Source organism: Chelon labrosus (genome assembly GCF_963514085.1).
Source record: "Chelon labrosus genome assembly, chromosome: 2".
Classification (NCBI taxonomy): Eukaryota; Metazoa; Chordata; class Actinopteri; order Mugiliformes; family Mugilidae; genus Chelon; species Chelon labrosus.
The window spans coordinates 27,880,708-27,897,097 of NC_140338.1; the positions used below are offsets into that span (position 1 = coordinate 27,880,708).

At 39.9% G+C, this 16,390-nt stretch overlaps 1 protein-coding gene across 1 annotated transcript in view; it reads left to right on the forward strand.

Annotated features, from left to right (window-relative positions):
* The window catches only part of LOC311494887 (complement C3-like), a 51,527-nt gene extending 37,457 nt beyond the window's left edge, over positions 1 to 14,070 (forward strand). The window contains exons 18-43 of the mRNA XM_084554147.1: positions 112 to 312; positions 407 to 527; positions 621 to 709; positions 812 to 951; positions 1,259 to 1,471; positions 3,037 to 3,100; positions 3,204 to 3,293; positions 3,448 to 3,654; positions 3,843 to 3,918; positions 5,197 to 5,356; positions 5,490 to 5,609; positions 9,521 to 9,671; positions 9,873 to 9,958; positions 10,250 to 10,327; positions 10,429 to 10,584; positions 10,678 to 10,740; positions 10,850 to 10,931; positions 11,057 to 11,105; positions 11,220 to 11,310; positions 11,405 to 11,494; positions 11,592 to 11,694; positions 11,803 to 11,892; positions 13,183 to 13,275; positions 13,383 to 13,466; positions 13,623 to 13,767; positions 13,864 to 14,070. Coding sequence (XP_084410273.1) covers positions 112 to 312; positions 407 to 527; positions 621 to 709; positions 812 to 951; positions 1,259 to 1,471; positions 3,037 to 3,100; positions 3,204 to 3,293; positions 3,448 to 3,654; positions 3,843 to 3,918; positions 5,197 to 5,356; positions 5,490 to 5,609; positions 9,521 to 9,671; positions 9,873 to 9,958; positions 10,250 to 10,327; positions 10,429 to 10,584; positions 10,678 to 10,740; positions 10,850 to 10,931; positions 11,057 to 11,105; positions 11,220 to 11,310; positions 11,405 to 11,494; positions 11,592 to 11,694; positions 11,803 to 11,892; positions 13,183 to 13,275; positions 13,383 to 13,466; positions 13,623 to 13,767; positions 13,864 to 14,005 — 2,984 coding nt within the window. The 3' untranslated portion in view covers positions 14,006 to 14,070. The remainder of the gene's footprint in view (positions 1 to 111; positions 313 to 406; positions 528 to 620; positions 710 to 811; positions 952 to 1,258; positions 1,472 to 3,036; positions 3,101 to 3,203; positions 3,294 to 3,447; positions 3,655 to 3,842; positions 3,919 to 5,196; positions 5,357 to 5,489; positions 5,610 to 9,520; positions 9,672 to 9,872; positions 9,959 to 10,249; positions 10,328 to 10,428; positions 10,585 to 10,677; positions 10,741 to 10,849; positions 10,932 to 11,056; positions 11,106 to 11,219; positions 11,311 to 11,404; positions 11,495 to 11,591; positions 11,695 to 11,802; positions 11,893 to 13,182; positions 13,276 to 13,382; positions 13,467 to 13,622; positions 13,768 to 13,863) is intronic.
* The last annotated feature ends 2,320 nt before the right edge of the window (positions 14,071 to 16,390 follow it).

The following is a 16,390-nucleotide window of genomic DNA, read 5'->3' on the forward strand; positions in this document are numbered from 1 at the left end:
GCAGCAGCAGCATTGGCACAGACGAAATTTCCGCAGGAATTTTCTAGTCTTTCTATTACTGCTTCACACTTTGACAACTTGCTCTTTCTTCCACAATGCTTTTCTTTCCAGTGAGCAAATATAAAGACAACAAACTACAAAGTGAGTGTTGTTTGGATGGCATGAGGCCCACCCCTGTTTCATACAGCTGTGAGGTGCGCTCTGAATATATTGTGGATGGTCAAGCCTGTATCGATGCCTTCTTGGACTGCTGCAAGCAGATGGCAAGCCAGCTAGCAGAGCAGAAGGAGGACACCCTAGTGCTGGCTCGCAGTAAGAGACGGAAACAAGGAATAGGAGGTGGTTATCCAGAGTGATACTGGTTGCTATGAAACAATCATAATGCAACATTTCAATGATCTTTTAGGTGAGGAAGATGACAGCAGTTACATAGACAGCAATGATATTGTTACTCGCACTAACTTCCCTGAAAGCTGGCTGTGGATGGATATTAAACTGCCTGATTGCCCTCTAGAAACTCCAGACTGGTGAGTCAACTGAAACCTCTTCACATGCAAGAAAAACAATGTACATTATTAAACCATTAACATCTTAAAATCTATAATCTTTCTGTGATTCAGTGATTCCACATTCTTTGTGAGAAATGTTCCTCTTCCAGACTCGATCACCACCTGGCAGTTCACAGGCATCAGTATGTCAAGAACTCATGGTGAGGATTCAGTGACTATAATATGACTTCCTTTTCATCACTGACTCCTTTTACCTTTTCTGTGTTTCATCACATGCTTTATTTCTTCCTCTCATCTTTCAGGTATCTGTGTTGGTGAGCCATTAGAAGTAATTGTCAGCAAGGACTTCTTTATTGATCTCAAGCTGCCTTATTCTGCTGTCCAAGGAGAGCAGATAGAAATTAAGGCAATCCTCCACAACTACAGAAATTATGTTTTGACTGTGAGTAAAACAGTAACGGTAAATACTGGATTGAAACGTAATATGAGGCAAACTTGAGAACAGATACCATCATTTGCAAGTCAAGGTCACATCAATCCTCTGGGATCGTTTTTTTTTTTTTAAATGCATCATTGCTTTAAAGTCCTCAACTAAAGTTGATCACAAGTGTGGTCTTTTATATGCAATTGACTTTTCTGAGGCAGGCTAATTTTGTTGTTCTATAGATAATTAGTATCCAAGAAGAATCATCTGAAAGATAACTATTTAATATCTCAGTCTCTTTCTGCGTTTCTGTCTTATTGTTAAGGTGCGTGTGGATCTACTTGAGGACCCACATCTGTGCAGTGCTGCCTCTAAACGTGGAAGGTTTCGGCAGGAGGTCACAGTTGGGAGCTCTACCACTCGGTCAGTACCCTTCATCATCATTCCCATGAAGGAAGGAGAACACAAAATTGAGGTCAAAGCAGCTGATAAAGACTTCGGCTTCAGTGATGGAATCATGAAGATGCTGAGGGTGGTGGTAAGAGAGACAGTGTCTGTTTGCTTTTCTTTGCCATAAAATATGTTTATCTATGCCACCTGGAATAACACAGACCTGCTTTCTAATCTGAAGCCATTGTTGGAATGTTTGGGGGAAAGGATTGTTGTATCTTCAGGACAGAGATATACTCTAATTAGAAATAAAGTGACTGGATGCATTCAGAATCTTCTATGGTTTTGTTGTAGGAAGAGATACGGAGTTGTTTTTTCACTAGAGATAGTTACTATCAGTTAATCAAGTCCTCTTATCTAGTTTGTTATGACAGTTGTGGCATGTGCATGGAAACGATCCCAGTGCAAGGCATACCCTGCTTCTCGAGGTTCCCACAATGCTATACTCATCTAAACGAGAATACAAAGGATATATGAGATTATATAGATTAGTAGTAAATTCCATTTCAGGAAACATCCATTAACTCAGCTGACAGCCTATGTTGCCAAGTTGTTGGCTATGACCAACAATCTGGTAGCAGTGGAAAGCCCTAGCCTCTGTCACACTGTCAAGGTTTCTCAGGGAACAGTGTTGTGTTCAGAAAAGTTGGAAGAAAAAGCTGAAGTCATGCTTTACATAAATTCTCATTTGAAAAATGTGGTAAAGGGAGTGTATGGAAGTATACATCTTTCAGTATGAACTATGATTAGTCAAACTATTTTGCCAAAACACAAATTAAGTGTAAAGAAACCTTAGCCAAGCTGTTTGGCAGTAGCCTAGAATCTAGACGCGCCCCTAGCTGCAGCAAATTACATTTGCTTCCAGGGGCAGTCTAGTTACTCTCTGTTGACTTGAGATTTCGAAAAATCCAAGATGGACCGGGCCAATCACGAGTCGGTGGGCGGGCTTAACATGATGACGACTGACCTGCGACCATAAGTTCCGTGAATTACGCGTGAATTCCCCATCCTGCTAGAACTACCAGAGCGATGGCTGCTGCTAGCGAACAACTTTCTTTCGAATCGGCTTTGGCCGCCACTCTGAAAGACTTGAAGTTAAGCTTTTCTCTGAGAAAGGAACAAGAAACTGCACTGAGGTCGTTCTTACAAAAGAAGGATGTATTTGGAGTTTTGCCAACCGGATACGGCAAAAGTTTGATCCACAGCTTAAAAATGATTAATGCAGGAGAAACTCAACCTGTAGGCGAACTCATAAAAAAAAAAAAACAGGATGCAACAAGAACTATTTAATATCTATTAGGATAAGTTTTTTCCAGAACACATGCAAGGAACTCTCTTTTCCGTCGCTCTGACTACGTCACATTCTTCGTTGCTCTGATTGGTTGTAGCGCTATGCTATTGCGTGGAGAGGGAGTTTGAAAGACAACCGTTTATCCCACCCCTCCGGTTGAGCCCTGTGTATGGAGAGTGCCCAGACCCTACATTTAATGTGGGTCTGGCTCGTCAGGTTAGTTTGGCAGTGTACAAAGGAGCAAATGAGAGTCCAAGAAAAGACTCTCTAATAAGTAATCAATATTGTGTTTTATCACACACCAGGATATAAAAATGCCCTGAAAGCACTTTCTAATGTTTGTCCAAATGTTGCTTTTCCAGCCTTTAGGCGTCCTGATTAAATCTCCTCAGACTGTAATTCTAGATCCCAGCCATAAAGGCACAAGTGAGTTTATCCATTCAGTAGTTCCACTGTGATCTTTGAACAATGCTGTGTTTTTATCACTTACAAACTGATCTCCCAACTTGAACCCAATTTCTCCCTTAAGATGGTACACAAGAAGAAATTCTGAACAGTGCAATTCCCCAGAGTGATGTGATTCCGAACACACCAACCAGCACTCAGATCTCTGTGACAGGTGAGAGATGTTGTTATATTTCAGACTGTGCCTATACAATTAACTCTACATTGGTGTACATTGTTATTGTTCTCATCTCCCAAGTTGTTGGGGATCTTTCCTTAGCTGTTTCTTCTGGTTGATGTCTAACATTTTGGTTTAAATGTGCTTGCAGGGAGAGAACAAGTAGCTGCGCTGGTGGAGAATTCTATTAGTGGGAAATCAATGGGCAGTCTGATTATGCAACCCTCAGGCTGTGGAGAGCAGAACATGGCCGCCATGACTCTGCCCGTCATTGCAACTATATATTTGGACAAGACCAACCAATGGGAAATCGTGGGTTTTCAGAAGCGTTACGAAGCCCTCAGACACATAAAAACTGGTAGGCTCACACACGTATTCCTAAGCACAGATACTGGAAATGGCATTCAGTCTGAAATATTTGAAAGATTTAACAGGAAAACATTTAAATAATATAAAGGGCTTCTTAAGATGGCTTACTGTAAATAAGAATAAGCTCTGAGTGTTGAAATATAGCCAGCGAAAGAAATTTTTTTTATTTTTTTCCAGGCTACGAGAACATGTTTACTTACTGCAAAATTGATGGATCTTTTGCTGTATGGCCTTATGATGACAGCAGTGCCTGGTGAAGTACCCAGACAACCATTAACTCATACATACACTATATTGCCAAAAGTATTCACTTACCCATCCAAATAATTGAATTCAGGTGTTCACTTCCATGTCCACAGGTGTATAGAATCATGCACCAAGGCATGCAGACTGCTTCTACAAACATTTATGAAAGAACGGGTCGCTCTCAGGAGCTCGGTGAATTCCAAAGTGGTACTGTGATAGGATGCCACCTGTGCAACAAATCCAGTTATGAAATTATATACTATATATTCCACAGTTAATTGTCAGTGGTATTATAACAAAGTGGAAGTGATTACGAATGACAGCAACTCGGCCACGATGTGGCAGTCCACGTAAAATGACAGAGCGGGGTCAGCGGAGGCTGAGTCAATCGCTACAGACTGCCAAACTTCATGTAACCTTCAGATTAGCTCAAGTACAGTGCGTAGAGAGCAGCTGCATCCAAGCCATACATCACCAAGTACAATGCAAAGCGTTGGATGCAGTGATTTGAAGCACGCCGCCACTGGACTCTAGAGAAGTGGAGACGTGTTCTCTGGAGTGACAAATTGCACTTCTGACATCTGGCAATCTGATGAACGAATCTGGGATTGGCGGTTGCCATGAGAACGGTACTTGTCTGACTGTATTGTGCCAAGTGTGAAGTTTGGTGGAGGGGGGATTATGGTGTGGGGTGGTTTTTCAGGAGCTGGGCCAACCCTTAGTTCCAGTGAAAGGAATGCTTCAGCATACCAAGAGATTTTGGACAATACCATGCTCCCAAATTTGTGGGAATTTTGGGATGGCCCCTTCCTGTTCCAACATGACTGCCCACCAGTGCACAAAGCAAGGTCCATAAAGACATGGATGAGCGAAATTGGTGTGGAAGAACTTGACTGGCCTGCACAGAGTCCTGACCTCAACCTGATAGAACACCTTTAGGATGAATTGGAAGGAAGACTGCGAGCCAGGCCTTCTCGTCCAACATCAGTGTCTGACCTCACAAATGCGCTTCTGGAATTATGGTCACAAATTCCCATAAACACACTCTTAAACCTTGTGGAAAGCCTTCCCAGAAAAGTTGAAGCTGTTATAGCTGCAAAGGGTGGGCCGACGTCATATTAAACCCTACGCATTAAGAATGGAATGTCACATAAGTTCATGTGCGTGTAAAGGCAGATGAGCGAATACGTTTGGCAATATACGATTTGTGCACATCGTACTTCAACTATTTAATGTGCAAATGAATTAAACTAAAGTCCTGTACCATCTTCCCTCCTCCACAAAGGCTGACAGCCTATGTTGCCAAAGTGTTTGCCATGGCCAACAATTTGATTGCAGTGGAAAGCCCAATGATCTGTAACGCTGTCAAGTTTCTGATTCTCAAGGCACAGCAACCTGATGGAATGTTCAGTGAAGTTGGAAGAGAAACCTACATAGGGATGACGGTGAGTGCACTGATGTCATTAACATCTTTAAAAGGCTTGTCATGCCAATTATTTGTTTTTGTTAATTAATATGTCTTTATTCTGTTGATAGTAATTATAAAAATGGACCTGGTGTGTTTGTGTTCATGTCTAGGGTGATGTGCGTGGGGTAGATTCAGATGCTTCCATGACAGCATTCTGCCTGATTGCCTTGCAAGAGTCACGCACAATATGTTCAACAACTGTTAATGTGAGTTCTTCATGTGCTTACAGTGTGTAGGCACCAGCTAGAATTGTTTTAGGGTTTGTTGTTATGGTCACATATGGGGATGTGGGTCACGTGCATCAGTCAGGTAGTAAAATCAGCTGTTCACCTGGTGAATGAATGAATGAACTGTGAGGGTGAGGGGGGAAGTCGTACTTTTGCTGACCGCATGATCTCGGAAAAATGACCCATGTTTTTTATGGATTGTCGGAATATTCACCACCACCATATACTGTGTTTTTAACAGCAATAAATATGCACAAACCAGTACTCGAGAGATGTTTTATTTAACAGCCAGCATGTCCAGCAGGTAAAGTTTTTTCCCCCGCTTAGCCTCTCTGCGACTATAATATTTGTTTGATAGTCGCTCAACACAGTGTTTTCCCTTACTTTTTTAATTTCTTTATTTCATTGAATTGGAGATTTACAGAGGAACACACAGCTATTAACATGTTATACAGTGGTAGGACACAATGCATGAGTAGTAAGAGAGAAGGAATGAGACAAGAAGATAGAGGATAGCTGCATGTTGTGAGAGAAAAGGAAGTAGAGGACAGATGCTAAGTGCATCATCCCCCAGCAGCCTAGACCTATAGCAACATAACTAGATGATAGTTCAGTGTCACCTGAGCCAGCCCTAACTATGAGCTTTATCAAAACGTAAAGTTAACCCTAACCTTAATGTTTTGAAAATGTCAATTTTACCTAAGTATTTGTATCTTTTCCAATCTATTCCACTTGCTCCCCCACTGTCTTTTTTCCGGTCACTTGAGAAACTCTTCTCCTCCTTCATTTGGAACAACAGACGTCCCAGGCTCAGGCTCACATTGTTATATCTACCATACGATAGAGGTGGATTACAATTACCTAATCTTATGTGGTATTATTGGGCAGCTCAAATCAGAGCAGGAATGTTTTACTTTGTGAAGGACCATCCCCCAGCTTGGGTCTCAATGGAATCTCACTCAGTTAATATTCCTTTGAATTTGTATATTTATTCAGCCAACAAAAATAAATTAATCAAACAGACCAAAAACCCCTTCCTCAAAAATACAGTAACGATTTGGCACGGTACATTGGAATATTTGGGAGAGACTTCCAAATTATCACAGTTTTCTCCTATATTTGGCAATGATGAGTTTCAGCCTGGAAGAGCGGACAGTGGCTTTAAAATTTGGGCATCTCGAGGTGTAGCCAAAATAGCTGACCTCTTTAAAGACAATAATACTTTCATGTCCTTTGAAGACCTTAAGGCCACATATGGAATACCCTCAAATCACTTCTTTAAATATCTTCAATTGAGAAGTTTCGTACTGGCCAGGCAATGTAATAATTTGAAACTTCCCCGACTAACTTCTCTTGAGGACTTCTCAATGAAATTTTCAGACTCTAAGGGGCAGGTGTCCTTTCTGTATAATTTGTTTGTAAGTAAAGCCAAAGAGTCATCCCAAAACATATTGCAATCATGGAGATCCGATTTGCAAGAAAATCTAACAGAGGAAGAATGGGCCAGAGCTTGTTTAACAGGTCAAATTCAAACGGTGAATACAAACTCTAAACTACTACAATACAAATGGATAAGCAGACAGTATATAACCCCAAGTAGGCTGCACCTTTTTAACCCAAATATCCCAGATACTTGCATTAAATGTAAACAACAAAAAGGTTCATTATTTCACTGTATGTGGGAATGTCCCCTGATACTCTCTTTTTGGGGAAAAGTGCTGAACTTGGCCAGTCGAATCATTGAAAAAGAAGTACCTCTTAAACCAAAGTTATGTTTACTTAATATTTACCCAGACAACTTTGTGACCTCCAAAAATGAAAAATCCTTACTTAATGTTTGTTTTCTGGAAGCTAAAAGATGTATAGCCTGTTCATGGAAAAGGGATAAACCTTGTACTACTTCGCAATGGTTAAAAGGGATGTCTTTCTACTTGGCTTTGGAAAAGATAAGCTACATCACGAAAAATAAGCTTGACAAGTTTTGGAAAATCTGGAAGGTTTTCTGTAATTTTCTTGAGAAAAATGATATTGAAGTAGATGGCTGGAATGATGAGCTGAACTGAAGATTTATCTATCTTTTTATCTTTTCATTTTATCTTGATTTAGCATACTCATTTAGACCTTTACATTATCTTTGTGTGTGTATATATATATATACATAAATGTACTTATTTAATATTTACTTATGTTTTATTTATTTATCTTTCTACTAACATGATTTTAACATATGGAATGATATAGTGTCCTTTTTTTTTTTTTTTTTTTTTTTTTTTTTTCAGTTTATTTATATATTAATTTTATTTTCTTCACTATTGCTATTATCATTTTTGTTGTTTCCTTGTATGTGCCTTCTTGTTTGATGTTGTTCGCTGTTTGTAAAGCAAAATGTGCAATAAACATATGTTTAAAAAAAAAAAAAAAAAAAAAAAGTTAACCCTAACCTTAAAAGTAGAGAGGGTGTCTGCTCCCTGAACCTAAACTCTTGGAGCCACCACTAAGCCTGCACTTTGAGATTGCAGTGATCTGTTGGGAAGATATGTTGGAGCTAGGCTTTTAAGGGCCTTGTATATAAGGAGGATTTTAAAGTAAGCCAATGAAGAGAACCTAAAACTTGAGTAATATGATCACACTTGCTAATTCCCGTCAATGCTCTTGCTGGAGCATTTTTAGTCAGTTGGAGGCTTTTTAAAGAACTATTTGGACAGCCAGACAGTAATGTATTACAGTCTGGAAGACACGAATGCATGAACTAGATTTTCATCATCACTCTGACACATTCATTCATTCATTCATTTTCTGTAACTGCTTGTCCTCTGGAGGGTTGCAGGGGGGCTGGAACCTATCCCAGCTGTGAGGCATCAGTGCTAACAACCACACCACTATGCTGCCCACTCTGAGACAGGATGTTCCTAATTTTGACAATATTATGCAGGCGAAAGAAGGCAGTCCTAGTCACTTGCTGTATAAGCGAATTAAAGAACAAATCCTCTTCAAAAGTAACACCAAAATTTCTCACAGTAGTACTTGAGGCCAAGGTAATGCCAGAGAAACTCCATGCGGTCATTAGATAATGAATCTGTCTGAATGTTTAGGGCACAATGTGTATAATGTACTTCCCTTAGGAAGAAATAATCTGTGGACAAGGACTAAATTATGTAAACTGGAACGAGATCTTGACTAATGTTTGTTGCTGGAGTTTAAAGGCGCCCACAATAAATGGCGAGACAGATTTACAACAAATCAACAGGGACTTTAAATATTGCAGAATTTCAGGTGTTTATTGAACATAACCTCTTCAACCTTGCTACTACATACTAACAGTCCTGGGGAGGGGTTTAGCAAGTGTTCAGTTCTCCTAAATAGGTCAAACACAGGACACAGGACAGCACAGGTCCCATGTTGGTGGAAATCGTTTCTGCTCAACTCAAGATCAACTGTTAGCTGGGAGGCTAGGAAGCTAGGAAGAGCTACAAACTGTTGTGCAGAGATGGCCTCTCCTGAATCATGCTGATCAGTTGCTCAACATTTTATTCATTGTGATCATGTCATTGTGAAAATATTTGTGGATTTGAATGTTCACATTAGTTGAAGATGTATAACAAGAAGAACCTTCCTTTACGTTGTTATGCTTACTTTTGTCACTTCAGTTTCTTTCCTTGACCACTGATTCGCTAAACTGAACAGGCAAGCAGAGCAATATCTCTCATTGACTCATTCTGCAGGCTGGACAGCTGCCATTGTCCAATGACCACCAACTGTGCGGTACATGCCACCAAAAGTAGTATGCTAGGACAAAACTTTAGAAAGGGTTTTGTTGCAAGGAAGCTCAGGGTGTATAATACCACTGCTATGGTACCTCTTGGTGATGAAGAACACTGGTCATCATCTTTCTTTTTTCCTTTTCACCTGTCCAGAGTCTGCCAGGCAGCATAGACAAAGCAGTGGCCTACCTGGAGAGGCGTCTGCCCAGCCTCACTAACCCTTATGCTGTTGCCATGACATCATATGCTCTGGCCAATGAAGACAAACTGAACAAGGAGATTCTCTTCCAGTTTGCTTCTCCAGGTTTGTTCACATCCAATATTACACATTCACCAGTTAATCAGTAGTCTCACTGACATAGCTTCATAATCTACCATACCTAACTATAATTTCAAAAGGCTTTCTCACATCGGGGGGAAAAAAAACACATGAACCATCTAAATTATGGTTTCTTTTCTGTTTCATAAAAGCAATAAAAAAAAGTATTTGTGTTTGTTTCCTCAGACAGATCCCACTGGCCTCTATCTAAGGGACATATTTTCACACTGGAGGCCACAGCTTACGCTCTTCTAGCTCTGGTCAAGACCCAGGTGAGCACTTTTGTGTGTTTCACCAGCAACGAGACATCATCCAGATTACCTCACTAAAACTGTTTATTAGAGGGAAACAAAAGTTAGTGAAATGTGTTCTACAGTTTTAATAAAGTGTAAAGATTTAGTCTTAGTATTTTGATTGTGCCATAGTAAGTAATTTGCAAACCTAAAACTCAAGCAATCTATGTGAATCGGTAGATACAAATAAAACCAAGACTTTCCCCTATTTTAAACCACTAAGTTTAGCCCCAGAGTTCTCAACCTTTTTCTTGCCTTCTGTTAATACAGGCGTTCGAAGAAGCCAGACCTGTTGTGCGATGGTTCACCCAACAGCGTAAGGTGGACGGAGGCTTTGGATCCACTCAGGTAATGCAAAACCTGCTATTCATCTGGACGTCTAGCTGTTCTTAATGCAATTGCACTTGTTTAGTTCATCTTGACTTGCTTTGCCTCACTCTTCCCTGCAGGCTACTATTATGGTGTATCAGGCTGTAGCAGAGTACTGGGCCAATGCTCAAGAGCCAGATTATACCTTAAACGTGGACATCAAGATACCTGGAAAGGCAAAACCTGACAAGTTCAACTTCAACCGGAAAAACCACTATGCAACAAGAACATCTAGAGTGAGGACACACTCTAATATTCACACAGTCATCTTGTCATGTATGTTCTGCTAATCCTTGTGTGTGTTTGTGCACATGTTTAAATCCCAACAGTTTAAGGACATAAACCAGAATATAACAGTGATCGCCAAAGGAACAGGAGAAGCAACAGTGACAGTAAGTCTTCTGTTATGTATTAAAGGCAAAGGTATTTTAACCTTGTGGGACCATTAAGATGTTATTCATTACAGCGCAATATTAAAAAAGGTTTTTGTCTATGTGACAGATGGTGTCGCTGTATTACACTAGGCCAAAAGAAATGTCAAGCCACTGTCAGAAGTTTAACTTGTCTGTGGAGCTCATCCCAGGTAATCTGGTTTCTCTTCTCCTTATTTATTTGTTTGTCATTATTTAACCCATTTTTCTGCTTATATTTGTTTTTCTTTTTGAAAGAACTGATAATCTTATCTTATCTAATTAATTATTCCTCCAGAGACAATTAAAGATGATGGGTCCATATACAAGCTGAAAATAGAGATTTTGTAAGTACTATACCTGGTGATTTATATTTCACTTTTGATACAGTGCTTTTATTTTTTGCTCTTCATCTTTTTTAAGCTGTTTAATTTACTCCATTTACTTCATTCTGTGTACAGGTACAAAGACAAGGAGCGTGATGCAACCATGTCAATCTTGGATATTGGCTTGCTAACTGGCTTCACTGTCGACACAAAAGACCTGGACCTAGTAAGAGCTTTCACAGAGCCTCGCATTCAGTAGAGTTCAAAAGTCAGGGTTTGTCCTTAAAACATTGTCTGATGATGTGTGTTTGTGTGTGAAGCTGTCTAAAGGACATGCCCGGATGATTGCAAAATATGAGATGAACAAAGTGCTGTCAGAAAGAGGCTCGCTCATCCTCTACCTGGACAAAGTATGACTTCAGTCTTTCTTTCAGTCCCTTTTTTCTGTCCACCATTTACTTTTCACAGTCTCATTTGTTAAGTGACTCTCACTCTTTTCTCTCTCAGGTTTCTCACAAACGACCAGAGGAGATCTCTTTTAGGCTCCATCAGACAATGAAAGTGGGTGTCTTACAACCTGCAGCTGTGTCTGTCTATGAATACTACAACCGTAAGTCTCAGAAACTGCTGCGACTTCTGTCAACGTCAAGAATTGTACGTATTTGATGTATTCTAAGCACAAAAACATCTTACCACATACCTTTCTTTCCCATTGCAGAATCAGATTGTGTGAAATTCTATCATCCAAAAAGGCAAGAAGGACAACTACTGACGCTCTGTTTGCATGGAGAATGTGCATGTGCAGAAGGTGAACAAGTCAATCTGATGGTTGCACATCTTTTCATGTATCACAGATTAAACTGTGCATCTAAATACATCTAAATTTTTTAATGTGACAAGGGAAGATTCTCACTCATCTGAGTGTAATGCTGGAGAAGCATCGTTACCTATTTTGTGAAGTTGGTCAGATGAAAAAGTAATTGTCACTCTTAAAATAAAATTATTTCAGTTGTCCTCAGGATGAGTCCTGAGCTTTGTCAAATCTGTACAAAAATATTTTTTCAAAACAAAAATGAAAACTAACTAGAATGATCGCAAGCGATCAAAAAGGGGTCCATGCTGTGGCCAAGTCGTGCCCGAGTGGGAGGCAAAGTGTCTGCGGAGGAATCCCTTGGCTGAGAAGTGAATGAGTCATCCACAGATTATTGTTGTCAAATTTCAAGCAGTTTACTGCGGTGGTTTGTGGGATATAAACATGTAGTCGTTGTAGTGCCCCCTACTGCCCGAATTTCACAAAACTTGGCATGATTGTACGCAAGCATATTGTAATGATGTCATAAAGTTTCATAAGGATTGGGTGAATACTTCAAAAGTTATAGGCCTTAAAGTCATATGAAATGTTTCTGTGTCACCTGTAGTGCCCCCTGTAGATGTAATGTCACGCAACTTGATGGGCGCCGTCTACACAATACGATTGTGTCTGCCAAATTTCATGAAGTTAGCTATTGCAATTTTTGAGATATTGAAATGTTGCTTTTGTAGCGCCCCCTAGAGACCAAGGGTCAAGAAAGTTGCGGTGCTTGTACAGAATCAGGGGGAGAAAGAATTTTGTTGCTCGGGCACATGGTTCTTGAAATATGAGCCAAAATGTAAATTGAGCTATATTAGCGCCACCTAGCTGTATAATCAGAATATTACCAATCAGAATATATAGGTTTCATGTAACATCAGTCGGAACAGTAACAACACAGAGACTGTGATGAAGAGACTAAGTAACATTGTAACGCCTGGTAATGCAGAAGGTTAAACGTGTGTTAGTGTGTGTCTGCTTGACTCCCACACATTGGTCATTTAATTAACTTCCCTTGTGTAAGTCAAAAGAAGAGACACTGTGTTTGTTGGAAACTACGAAAAGTTAGTTTTTAAGTGTGTCCACTCTCAACTTATCCATTATTTATTATATCAGTAACCTGCTCTACGTTTAGTGCCGCTACGTAACATCCAGTGTAGCCAGATATGTATAAAGTCAATAAGGTGTCTAGTTAAGAGAACAGCACATCAGCTGTCTATTAACCCTACGCCCACTTTGTATTTCCAGAGGATTGCACTATGCAGAAGAAGGAGGAAATCAGCAATGATCTCCGCACAGCCAAGATTTGTGAGAGTACCGAGACCAGCAAAGTAGAATTTGGTAGGAAACTATAATTGAGCCCATTTCTATTTTCATCCAATGAAATGTGATTAAGAGATTCGGAGTATAAGCAAAAGAGCTAATATCCACTCCTTGTTTGTCTACAGTGTACAAAGTGAGATTGGAGGAGTTTGTACCTGAATTGTCCACTGACGCTTACAAAATGCAGGTAGTGGAGGTCATCAAAGAGGGTGGGTATTTATCACCTATAAAACTTCTGTACTGTTAGTTAAAGTGTCATAAAGGAGACATTGGCAGACTGTAGATGCAGGAATATGTGAGAATTCAGCAGTACTGTGTCAAACTACACCCTGAGCTCTCTGTCTTCTGCCATGTTTTAATAACAGGAAGTTTTGATGTCGGCCCTGTGGGTAAACAGCGCATATTCCTCAGTTTTCAGCATTGCAGGAAATCTTTAAGTCTCAAACAGGGCAAAACCTACCTTGTCATGGGCTCGTCAAAAGATATTCGCAGAGATGACAAAAAGCAAACGTAAGTTTGTTGTGTGCGTGTGTTTTGTGTGTGCATTTCCATTGTTCTGGAAAGTCATATGAAGACTCAACGTATTTTTCACTTTGCTCTCCTCAGTTACTACTACATGTTCGGGGAAGGAACTTGGGTTGAGTACTGGCCTACAACAGCAGAGTGTCAAACTGATGCATTCCGACCAGTTTGTTTGGGCATGGAGGAGATGGTTGATCAATACCAAATTTTTGCATGTCAGCAGTAATGAAATTGTAATGAAAATTAAACATTCATTTCAAAATATTTGTATTTTGCATTATATTAACAGTGTATAATATTAACAGCTGTGACATATTAGAGATGCAAAAAGTGACAAAGGTCCCTTGTGTTGATTAACATGTTAAGGTCTTAACAGTTTGTGTCTACATGTTTTTTCACCAACTTTGCTAGAAAATATTACCGGCAGATATACAACATTTCTGCTCCACAGTCCCAGCAAGTACATCAGTCTATGAAGGTTGGGGCTCTATGGTTCTATCTGCTGCTGCTGCATGCAGCTGGTTAAGTTAGATTTCTCTTAACTAATACGTTTCCTTAAGGTATTCATTTATAAAAACGAAGACTGAATGTTATCCAGCAGCTGCCTCTCAGCCTTCATTTCAGTTTCGTAACCTTAGTACTGTGTGTTATGTTACACCCAAGGTGGTAATTTGAGTAGCAAGACAATTATTACTTACATGTTTGATTAGTTGGCCTCTTATTGCCACAGCTCCTTTCTTGTCTTTGCCGCATTTTGTAGTACACATTTACATTTAGTTGGAATCATCTTGGATTATAGATCAGCTATCTAATTAAATTGTCATGTGCGTTTGAAGAACGAAAAGGAACCTCAATAGCTCGATGTCCTTTTGTATTCCCACACTAGTCAAAGGGCGCTTATCTCAAGGTGTGTGGCAATATGTCAGTGAAGCTTCTCAGTCATCTAGGTCATGATATGTAGTTTCAACACTTCTCCAAATGGTTTCTTAAGGTCGAACTGACTGGTGGGGGTTTTGATTTTGATTTCAGAATATCTTTGAATGGTACCTGCCTGAACTGCATATGACTAAAGCCTGTTAACCACCCAGTGATCACCTTAGTTAGAGTTATTCCTATGAACTGCATCTTCAAGAAAGCTTAGACAAGTCCAGTTGCCTTTGTTTTAGCTTGTGTGAATTATACCATGACCTGGATGACTTTCTGGAGACAAACTTCATTAGCCTTACAAGGATTAGCAAATCCAGGAGCATGCCTCAGCCTTAATCTCAACCAAACCTTATCCAAACCCTAACCACCAAAAGTGTTGCAGGATACAGCTGATGACTTTCCAGCCCAAAAGAAGTTCAAAAACTGCCCAAAATATGGACTTACTTTGTTTTATACATTGCCCACCCAGATTGCTCACACTAGTGTAGACTTTCATAGAAAACAATGCAGTCGAAGCATCAAAGCCAACCACAAGCCATTTGATGACATCATGGAAGCCAGAGATCTCCAGGCAAATGCACCACAGGGAACACAACTGTAATGGGAAGGAAGCTCTGACTGAAGGGGAACAGACTTGGGTTGGTAATGGAAGTGTTTTCACCGTCATTTACATGACTCACATGTGGAGCGCTTCTTTTTGATTGCCATGCCAAAACTCTATCACTGTGTCTCAAGTAAACATCGCAATTTTATACATCATTTTTTATAAATAATTTTTTTACATTTATATACGTAAAAGCATGGGCTGCCTACTCATTGCATGTGGACATGCGCTGCAGGTGGACTTTACTGCTGCACTGCTACATAAATGACATTCATTCATCGATAACCGCTTACTCCTGTTAAGGGTAAATGACAAAAACACACATTATGAAAGCACACAAGAAGATTGTGTATTATATTTAATTTATTTAACAATGTCCTCTGCTGGCAGCCTCAGTGTAACATTTAAGTTAGTTAAGTCTTGTATTGGAATTTTTCACACAATCAACACACATGGTTCAGATTCTGCTTTAACCTATAAGTCCATTGAGGTTTATGTCTTTTGTCCTGTAGTAGTTTTATGTTCTTTTAGAGCCTGTGTCTGGGAGCGAGACACTAGACTTGGCACCTAGACAACCAGTAGTGTTGCCCTCTAGGGATGGATTGATACTTTTTTACTTGCTAAATTGTTGCCGCAGAGAACTACTAAAGGTTGGAACTGCTGCTGATGAAAACACTGACACTTTTTTGAGGTCTGAATGCTGTAATTTGAATTTTACATTTTTATGTTCTACCAAGTTTGGAAGTTGTGACCAATGCAATGATTAACTTTGTTGTGGGACAATACTTACATGTTCCCCAGAATGAGTTTGGGGCTCATCTGGGATGATGAAAAAGATTTTTATAGCTTTAATGTGTAGTTGCAATGCTCGTTCACATTTAGTTTAGAAATCCCATATCTTTTTATTCTTACATTTTAAATAATTTTTCACACAATCAATACACATGGGCCCTGCGATGGACTGGCGACCTGTCCAGGGTGTACCCCTGCCTCTCGCCCGATGACAGCTGGGATAGGCTCCAGCAGACCCCCGTGACCCTTAACAGGACTAAACGGGTATAGAAGATGAATGAATGAATG